The 10105-nt window shown below is 59.2% G+C and overlaps 2 protein-coding genes across 4 annotated transcripts in view; both read right to left on the bottom strand.

Annotated features, from left to right (window-relative positions):
* On the bottom strand, positions 1-3648 carry GNAT1 (G protein subunit alpha transducin 1). Its single transcript, XM_088528071.1, has 8 exons — positions 3543-3648; positions 2085-2127; positions 1491-1632; positions 1249-1406; positions 982-1110; positions 728-857; positions 452-605; positions 1-191 (listed from the first exon to the last, which is right to left on the bottom strand). The coding sequence occupies exons 1-8, from the start codon at positions 3646-3648 to the stop codon at positions 1-3; spliced, it is 1053 nt and encodes a 350-aa protein (XP_088384197.1).
* Positions 3649-6580: 2932 nt separating this feature from the next.
* SEMA3F (semaphorin 3F) overlaps positions 6581-10105 on the bottom strand; it is a 28968-nt gene continuing 25443 nt past the window's right edge. For all 3 annotated transcript variants that reach the window (XM_088528066.1, XM_010220860.2, XM_010220861.2), the window contains 7 exons: positions 9749-9971; positions 8959-9047; positions 8760-8801; positions 8266-8423; positions 8105-8172; positions 7195-7328; positions 6581-7102 (listed from right to left, as the gene is read on the bottom strand). In XM_088528066.1, coding sequence (XP_088384192.1) covers positions 6656-7102; positions 7195-7328; positions 8105-8172; positions 8266-8423; positions 8760-8801; positions 8959-9047; positions 9749-9971 — 1161 coding nt within the window. In that variant the 3' untranslated portion in view covers positions 6581-6655. The remainder of the gene's footprint in view (positions 7103-7194; positions 7329-8104; positions 8173-8265; positions 8424-8759; positions 8802-8958; positions 9048-9748; positions 9972-10105) is intronic.

The following is a 10105-nucleotide window of genomic DNA, read 5'->3' as shown; positions in this document are numbered from 1 at the left end:
TCAGAAGAGGCCGCAGTCCTTGAGGTTCTCTTTGATGATGATGTCGGTGACGGCGTCGAAGACGAATTTAACATTCTCGGTATCAGTGGCGCAGGTCATGTGGGAGTAGATCTCCTTGACGTCCCGCCGCATGTTCAGCTCCAGGAACTGCAGCTTGATGTAGTTGCCTGCATCCTCATAGGTGTTGGGGCCTGACAGGACAGTGATAAGTGATAAGTGGGGCCCCGTGCCCCCCCCGCCCTGATCACCCTGTGATCTCACGGTCCCCTCCCGCCAGGTCGTACCCCTGTGGAGGCCCTGGTCATTGGGCTGGAATCAAACCGTGCGCTGTTTCCACTGCCATGGACTGCTGAGGACACCTGGTGGGGATCTGCCCAAGGAGTCTGGCACTCCCAAGCTTTCCCCTCCCCTGCCAGCCTCCACCCAGTGGTTGAGCCAGCAAGGCCCTCACCATCATAGTCAGGGAAGCAGATGCTGAGATGGGCCTTCTTGATCTTCTCCAGAAAGACATCCTTCTTGTTGAGGAAGAGAACGATGGAGGTTGTGGCGAAGTAGCGGTGGTTGCAGATGCTGTTGAAGAGGTGCAGGCTCTCATGCATGCGGTTCTGGGAAGAGACACAGCTCTGTGAGCCCCATGGGAGCCCTGGTGCCGGGGTAGGGATGGAGGAGAGTATGCACCCCCCACACTTCCCCAGCACAGCCTCTCTGCCCTGCAACTCCCCCTCACCACTTCATCGTCCTCCACCAGAACCATGTCGTAGGCGCTGAGGGCCGCAATGAAGATGATGCAGGTGACTCCCTCAAAGCAGTGGATCCACTTCTTCCGCTCAGAGCGCTGGCCTCCCACATCGAACATCCTGGACAGGATAGGCAGGCATCAGCAACCCCACCCCTACACTCGGTCACCAGTGGAGGGGTAAACGGAACCCATCCAGCCATGCCAGAGCCCTTTTCCTGCCTACACCAAGCCTCAGTCCCTACCTGAAATTGAGGTCTTTGAAGGAGAACTGGGTCTCAATAATACCCGTGGTTTTGACACGGGAGCGCAGCACGTCCTGCTCCGTGGGGACGTAGCCAGGGGTCACCAGGCGCTCCAAGTCTGACAGGTAGCTGGCCGGGCACACAACACACGTGAGGTAGGACCGGTGGTGTCTACACACCCCCACCCACACCACCCAGCAGTGTCTGCAGCCCACCTGGCCTGCCCCCGCCTCCCTCCACCCGTTCCCTGCCCCCAAAGGTGCCTACTAGCCAGCTGAGTCATTGAGTTGGTACTCAGAGGCGCGATCGAAGCAGGCTTGGATGCCGGCATCCTTCCAGAGCCGCCCAATGATATCCGACATCTCTTTGGGCATAGTGCCCTCCTCGATGGTGTCTGAGAGGTGTAGCAGTTTGCGCGCATCATCCTGTGAGGGATTAGGTTTCCATGGGGCTGGGGGTGCCAGAAGGTACAGGGAACCCCCCCCTGTCCAACATCAAGCAACCCTCACCTGGCGGGCTGAGTCGCCATACTGTATGTTGAGTGTGGACATGGCCCGCACGATAGACAGCATGGACTGGAGTGTGTTGCTGTAGATGATGGCGATGAATTCCAGGCACTCCTCCAGTGAGTAACCATCCTGGTGGATAATTCTGGACGGAAAGGAAGGAGGGCATGGGGCTGAGCTGGGCACCACAGGGTGGAGGGGCACCCATAGGGTGGTGGTGCCTGTGGTTACTGGATGCTGGAGCTGGGCATTATACGGCCAGGCTTGACACTGCAGGGCTGAGCTAGGAACTGGGGGATGGGGACACCATGGGTCAAGGATATTCACGGCTGTGAGATGACACTGTGTTGGGTGAAGTACTCCATGACACTGAGATGAGACTGAGTCAGGCACCGTAGGATGAGGGCATTAGTGAGTGTAGCAGTGGGTAGGCTCAAGTGAGGAATGGCCAAACTGCAGCACTGGCCACCCAGACACTGTGCTGGGGTGAGCATATGCCCGTCTGGGAAAGGGTGGCACGATGGGGTGTCCTGAGGGTGCTTTGTGGCTGTCCGGGGAGATATGGGGCATTGTGGGCTCAGGATAAGGGGCACTTACTTCATCTGCTTGACGATGGTGCTCTTCCCTGACTCCCCTGCTCCTGCAGGGACAAAGCACGGATCATGGTGGTGCCCGCTGGACATCCCTGATTGTGCCCAAGACTAGCCCCCTTGGGTCCCACAGCAGCTGGTACAGAGCTTTGGTGTCTGTGGGGTGTGCAAGGCAAATGGTTGGGCTCAATGCCACAGCACTGAAGGGTGGAGAGGATCACCCTACTGGGTGGCTATGGAGGCCAGGCCATGTGCATGGATTGGGTTGGTAGGGCGGATTACGGCCTCATCTGCGCAGGCATTAGGGTTGAGCTGAGCTGCTGCAGCCCATGGGTATGGATAATGGGATAAGCCAGGGACGTGCTCGACAGCCCCAGGAAGGGGATGGGGCCATGGTGGCATTGCTGAGCCCAGCCACCTACAGCCAGGTCCCCCAACCCCACTGCAGCACTTGTGGGACATACCCTGGGTCACCACATGAGGACAGCAATGAGACCTGTGCCTGGGCCATGTTCAAGGCAGCACCAAGCACTCGCGCCCTGCACCTCCAGGACAGAGGAGCAGCTCTGTGGGGCTGAGAGACACTCATAATGTTGGTGGGGAAAGAGAACAGACTCTCGGGTGGGTCAGCAGTTTGGCTGGGTGTGAGCATGGTGAGGTAGACTGGCTGGATCTGGGAGACCCAGGGAGCAAGAGGTGGTTGGAGCTGTTGGGTGCAGTATTATGCTGACAGGATGGGTTGCAGGTGGGATGGCTGGGTCTGGGGGCTCTTGGGAATGTGCCAGGGTATTGGAGTGGGCTTTTGCAGGGGGTTGTTTGGTTTGAGAGTGTCTAGGAGTGGGAAGGGCTTTTGAGAAGGGATGGTTTGGTTAGGAGTGGGCTATCAGAATGATGGCTTTGGGTGGGCTGTTGGGATGGGCTGGTTGGATTTATGGGTGAGTAGTAGTAGAGGAGGGGATGCTAAGATAAGCTCTTGAGAGGGATGGCTGGGTTCTGGGGAGAGCTTACTGTGTTGGATGTTGGGATAGGGTGTTCAGGTGGGTGGCTGATGGTGAACTAGGATTGGGGCAGGGGTGGGTTGGCTGACATGGGATTGCTGGTCTTGGATGTGTCTTGCAGTGGGGGGCTTTGGGGTGGGATGTTGAGGTGGGTTGATTGAGCTTGGGAGTGTCTGGGACTTAGGGGGATGGATTTTGCATTGTCTCTTGAAAAGGGATGGATGGGTTTGGGGGTGCTGGGCGGGCTATTGGCTTTGGGAGATGCCTGGAAGCAGGTAGGTGTTGGAGTCGTGCTGTTTGGCACAAAGGGAGAAGGGAGGAGCTGGTGAGTGGACTGGTGGTTGGGATGTCGGGGCAGGGGGGGCGGGGTGGGTATTTGGAGTTGGAGAACAGGTAGGACGGATGAGTCCAGAGAACCTGGGCAGGCTGGTTTGACCCCCGCCCCCCACCCCGTGCCCCAGTCATACCCAGCAGCAGCAACTTGACGGTCCTCGCATCCTTCTCGGCGTCTTCCTTGAGCTTCTTCTCAAGCTCCCGGGAGTGCTTCTCCTCGGCACTGGCCCCAGCTCCCATCCTTGGCCTGGCAGCCCGTCGGCTCACCCCCTCCTTGGAGGTCAGCACCAGGATGGGCAGCGCGTTCCAGCCCCCGGCCGCCTCCAGCGCTTGGGCTCGCTGCACCTGCCCGTGCTGCCGCGGGGCCGCCCTGCCACCGGACTGCCCCGTCGGGGGCGGAGGGGGATTTCACCTGCCCGGGGTGGGTAGGTGCTGCCACCCATCCAATGTGGGCCAAGGACAGGGCCAAGGTCCCAGGCGCCGGGCAGAGGTGCTGCGCTCAGCGCCCCCTGCTTAAGTCTGGCCCCGGATAAACCCCTTGAAATCTCCCGTGGGCTGAGCCCAGCACATCCCCACGGCACCATGTCAGCACTTCAGCCTCCATAAGGGGGGAAGCACGGGGGAAGGGGGGGATTTTTCTGGCTTGTCAGGGAGCTGGTTTGACCTATACAGATGGGGGGCATCTGCTCCAGCTCAGCAACTATTTGGGGGTCTTTGGCCAGGGGTGTTGAGCTCGGAGCAGGAGGGATGTGGGAAAGGGCAAGACCTGGGAAATATGCACAATGATCACTGTCCCCAAGCCCCTCCCACCTCAGGGCCCCCCCACCACACTCTGTCGCCAGGGTCACCCCGGTACCCTCCACCATGACCCATTGCAACCCTGGTCACACCACCCCACGTTCTCAGTAACCCTTGCACTTACAGTGCCCACGTATCCTCCCCAGTATCGCCCCCCTCCCCAGCCTGCCATGCAATTGCCCCTAGTGTCCCCAAGCATCGTCAAGAACCACCAACCCAAAGTCCGCAGCCACCCCCTTCAGTACCTCCATGTCCCCCAGTGTGTACCAGCACCCTCCCTGTGACTTCAAGCCACCCCAGTACCTCCTGGTTGTCCCTAGACCACTCCCCACCCTGCAAACCTTCCAAGCTCCCCAGCCTCTCCCTGCCCAAGATCCTCCTGCTCCATGTCTCCAGGAGCACTTCAGCACCCTGCAGATGCCCTCAGCATCCTCCCAGTGTCGTTAAGCTGCCACCCACCTGTCACCAACCACATGGGCACCAGGGCACCTCCACTGCCTGCAGGAATCTCCACTACCCTCCCCTAGTTTTCATGCCCCCCCATAACTCCTCCAACATCATGGGCCATCCCTCCCTGCTCCATGCGCCCCATGCCGATCCCCGACATTGCCGCCAAATGCGGAGCCTCTATGAACCCCCAGAAGCAACAGCGTCCCCAGGGACGCTCTGCCTAGTGACCCCCAACAGTGCCCCCGCCGTGTCCCTGCCTGCATTGCCGCGAATGGCCACAAGGTGGCGCGTTGACTCCAGTACGTCGCCATGTCCCCAGCGGATTCCAGGGACCGCAGTAGCCCGCAGATGCCGGTGTATCCCAGTACGTCTCACGGCATCCAGCAGTGCCCAGGGCTTCCGGGACATCCCAGGGCCTCCAGGACACCCAGCGCTCCGCGTCCAGCACCCCCAGCACTTCCCAGGATCAGTGTCCCCCCCCCGCCCCGGCTCATTCCCCCAGTACCAACCAGTGTCACCCTCCCAGTGCTCCCAGTACTGCCCAGTGCCACTAATGCAGCCTCCCCATACATACTATTGTCCACAGTAGGGCCCAGTGCAACCTCCTCAGTGTCCCCAGGACCCCAAGTGCCCCCCAGGAGACCCTCTACTGGGGGAGGTGACCCATACTCTGTCTCCATCCCATGCCTGGCAACTTGGTATTGGGGGTGAAGATTTCAGCCCTGCCTCCCGGCACAGCTCAGGGCAAAATGCTGGAGGAGCAGAGTCGAGGGGATTGCGTGAGGTTCCTGAGGGCTTGGCACAGCACAGGGGACGATGGCATCAAGCCCCACCCCCCCACACACCGTCCCCATCCTGTACAGAGCACACACAGGGGCCTGTGGCTGTCCCAAAGCCAGTGTTTATTTCAACACGCTCCCGGTCACAGTGGGGTGTGGGGGGGGGGGGTGGCACAGGCCCTGGGCACCCCTACACTTTCCGTGTACAGTTATTTACAATGCAGTGCACCCCCATCCCTGCCTGGGAGCCCCAAGGCAGCAGGCAATGGGGAAGGGACCCATGGAGCCTGCACCTGAGGGCACCCTGCCCAACCCACCAGGTCTAGCATACTGGGGTGGCCTGGGTACAGCCTCTTCTTCCCTACCCAGCCCAGAGTACAGCCTTGACTAAGCCCTTACTGCTGCCCAGGCCCCTGGGTTTAGCCTCCCTGAGCAGCTCTCTGGGGTACAAGGTCTCCTTTGGAGACCAGCCTCACACGGCTGCTGTGCCGCTCTCCAAGCACAGGGGTATTTCAGCAGGGAGGACATCCAAGCTGTGGCCTGGCAGGACACAGCGTGATGCTCATCTGTAGCTCCCCCCTCCATCTCTGAGGCTTGTCTTGCCAGTTTGTAGTTTCCCAGGAGAAAGCACTTGATCTTCAGTGACCAGGTGGAAAAACTGAGGTTGAAAGAGACAGTAGGCATGACCGGGCAGGAAGGCAGACTGTCTCCCACCTCCTTCTCTCCCCTTGTCCCGTGGCTGAGTCAGGCTATTCAGGTTAGAAGGGCACCAGAGCCTCCTCGCAGGAACCACTGCCTCTCCTCCAACATCCCTCTGAGCCGGAGACAATATCCCTGAACCTGGTCTGTGCACTAAACACCCTCAGCTCTGAGTGCAGGGCCCTTCCCTCCAGCGGGTCGGCATGCTGGCCACCCAATCTGGCCCCATGCACCAGTGTCTCACCATGTCCCAAAAGGCTCTTGGGAAGAGCAGAAGGAAATGCTGGCTGGGGTCTTCTGCTCCCTCCTGGGGCAGGAAGGCAATGGCCATGTCATGCCAGTGACTATGTACACCCTACAAATAAATACCATCTTCCAAGGGAGGTGGGAAGCCTGTATGCTCATGTGTGTGTGTGTGTGTGTGCATATATATATATATATATATATATATTTATAGATATTTTTAATATTAAAAGGGGGAAAAATAGACCACTGTGCTATCAAAGTCCCTGCCAATGGTTTCATGTATGCCTGTAGGTCTCTGGCTGGTGATTCCGGCGGTTTCGAGGCTTCTTCTGGTCCTGCTGCTCCTTGGCTTTGAGGCCAGCCAGCGGTTCCTGGGAGCTGGTGGCTACGTGGCGCCAGTAACCCTGGCAGTACTGGTCAAGGAGTCCCATTTCGGGCTGGGTGAGGAGCTGCAGCAGGTCCTGGTAGCGGGGAATGGCAGCGCCGGGGAGCCCGGTGGCCATGGCACCCCCAGCAGCGGGCGGGAGGCCAGGGGATACCTCTGCCTGGAAGAGCACGGCGTGGACGGTGCGGCTGCTGAGGACACGGAGCTGCACTTTGGTCACCGTGTGCTTAAAGTTGTTCTCCGTGGCGGTGCAGGAGTAGAGGCCGCTGTCGGAGAGCTGCAGGGAGCGCAGCAGCAAGCCCTGCTCCGTCCGCAGCACCCGGCCCTCGACACGGAGCTGTGAGGAGAGCGAGTGGAGGCTCATCTGGCTGCAGCAGGGCCCTCAGCTCCAGAACCCAGGGCAGGGCGCTGCCCAGCACCCCTTCTTACCTCTTTCCGACGGTCACTGTTGTCCTTCTGCAGCAGCCACTTGATGCTGGCCTGGGGCGAGCGAGGCTGGCACTCCAGGAAGGCCGTGCTGCCCTCAACTCCATACTGCACAGCCTCCACCGCATTCTTGTTGGCTGTAGGGACAGGTGCAGGTGGCCAGGTCAGTGCATGTGCGTCCATGCCCCCAGCCAGTCTCGCTGAGGGAAAAAGTGGCACGCTTCCGAACCCCCGAACCTCATCCCAGCTACCCTACACAAACCCAGCCATGGATACACTGGCTCTCGATCCACGCAGAAACTGTTCTTCCTCCTGCAGTTTATCTGTCCTTCCAGTAAGTGCATATAACCAGCAGGCCATCCCACTGTGCTCATCCTCTTCAAGTGTATCTATCCATCCATCCACCCATCCATCCATGTATGTTCATCCTTCTCTGATGCATCTATCCATCCTTCCAAATGTGCTCAGACTCCTCCCTAATGTATCCATCCTTCCATCAATCCACTCACCCATTCATATTCACCCTGCTTTGATCTATGCACCATCTGTCTGCATCCCTCCATCTACCGAGTGCATCCATCCCACTTTGCTCACTTTGCTTCTTCACATATCCAACCATCCATTCAACTGTGTTCAGCCTCTCCCCAGTGGAACCACTCGTCCATCCATCCATGCTAACCATCCTCCAATGTATCCATCAAAATGTTCTCAGCCTCCTCCAGTGCCTCTACATACATCCACCAAGTATATCCAGCCATCCCTTACCCCATCAGGCTGTCATTCACGTTCTCCTGTCTCCTGCCCTCAGTATAACCACACTATGCCCCTTCCCTGGACCCCCATGGCCTGCCCCCTCACTAGCTTTCTCAGATGCTCCCTCTTCCCTCACCACAGCCCCATGGTGCCCACTCACCATTGGAGTTGTAGCCTCGGCACTGGCGGATGGGATTGCCATGCCGGATGTCCTGCCGCCTGCTCCGCCTGTGGGGAGGCAGCAGATGACCTGGGGAACCTCTCTGGGGTTTCCCATAGCTCAGGGGTCCCTCCCTGCCCCCTGCCTCTGGCCTCCTGTACCTCTTGGAGGATGCTGAGTAGCGGCTGCAAGCCTTGCCGTCCCAGGCGCAGTAGGGGTCCCGGGCCAGGCAGCAGTCGGCACAGGCTTCCCCATAAACATCACATCGGTGCAGGGCCAAGTGGGTCACCCCTACAGCTGAGGACACGTAAAGCTGTTGCTGTTGGAGGACAGAGAGGGAAGTGTGAGACACTACTCAGGCACATAGCCTTGTCCCAGCCCTGTAAGGACCACATGAATGAGCTGTGGCCTCCTCGCTCCTGGGGCCACCAGAGCCATCTTATCCTGGGGATACCCAGTGACCTGAGGCAGCATAACCCCAGGATTCACCTGGGGCCACCAAAAGCATCTCACCCCAGAGCTTCCCACTAGCGTCCCCCATTCATGGCTCACTCCCCTTGCACCGAGCTGGTGCCTGGGCAGTACCGCAGCCAGGCACCTTTTCCTCAGGGGCCATGCACTTCTCCCTGCCACTTGGGCACATTCTGTGACTCACCCTCTTAGAAGAGATGGTCATTGTCTTGATGGGCACTGGCACCTAGAGGAGAGCACAGGTGAAGGATATGGAGGAGCTGGTGGGCTAAGGGGCTCACAGGCCAGCACTGGGCACCACAGGCTAGGCTGTAACGGTGGGACAAGGCCCGGCCATGGGCATTCAGAGCTCTGAGGAAGGTGCAGGAGAGATTGGTCCTTACCTTGAACACTTCAATCTCCTCCAGCATCAGCTCCTCAGTCTCCATGTCATCCCGGGGCAGCACTATAACTTTCTGCACAGTGCCTCGATCTGCATGACACCACAGTGCACAGTCGTTGAGAGACACAGGCTGGGCACCTGCATCCCCCATTCTCCTGGGAAGGAGCTTCCTGCTGCTCTGAAGGACAGAGGGGTTCCCAACTCCATCCCCATCCCTGTAGTGCTGCAGTAGGCAGCTCTGTCTGGGATGCCCCTCAAAAAATTGCCCCTCACTAGGGATTGCTGTTGCCCAGGACAGGGGAGATGCAGCAGCCAGGGCATCAGCCTCTGCTGTCTGCTCAGAAGCAAGGAGACCCACTGAGTTTGCAACAGGAACTCACTGGGGAAGAGCCTCCAGGCTGAGATTTGCGGCAAGATGCAGAACAGCCTCTGTCCCCATGGGAAACAGGGCTAAAAGCCAGGCTGGATCATGGGGCCCTGGGATGGAACTGGGGCAGTGGGAAGAACCGGGGTGGGCAGAGCCCTGCGGTGGGCACAGAGCCCTCGGATGAGCATTGGGGCAGGGAAAGGACTAGGCTGGATCATGGAGCCCTGGGATGTGCAGTGGGGTAGGGGGAGGACCAGGCTGTATTGTAGGACCGTGGCACAGCGGTCTCAGCCCCTTGCCCTTCTCCAACGCGGCATCTGGCAGGAATGGAGGGCACCATGATCTCGCCAGCCCTGGCGGTGCCCCTGCCCTCCCGGGCGGCTCTGGTGCATGCTGCGTTCTCTGCGATGTGCGGCGTGGGTACCTGTGCCCAGGAAAAGCACCTCATAGCGTCCATCTGCTGCATCCACCTGGTCGACCGCGATGGTGGTGAAGCGGTAGTTGACGTTGCTGCGCACCACCAAGGGCTGGCGGTGGGTTGGGTATATGGCGTGGTACATCAGCGGGTGTGTACGCATGAAGTTGATCACCTCATCAGGGTAATCCTTGGTTGACTTCATGGATGGTGTGAACGTCCCCCCAGGGCACTGCAACACAGGGCAGGTGGGTGAAACATTGTCCACACTCAGGCACCCCAGGCTAGGGGCTCACTCTGGCCCTGCCAACAGATTTGCCCGGTCTCTCCTTGCTGGAGCTGCACCATAAGCCATATCCAGTGTCC

The sequence above is a fragment of the Tinamus guttatus genome, unplaced genomic scaffold (assembly GCF_059628265.1).
Source record: "Tinamus guttatus ecotype Peru unplaced genomic scaffold, ASM5962826v1 Tinamus_guttatus_pri_ptg000300l, whole genome shotgun sequence".
Classification (NCBI taxonomy): Eukaryota; Metazoa; Chordata; class Aves; order Tinamiformes; family Tinamidae; genus Tinamus; species Tinamus guttatus.
The sequence above is the reverse complement of the archived record's forward strand: the minus strand, read 5'-3'. Positions and strand labels throughout refer to the sequence as shown.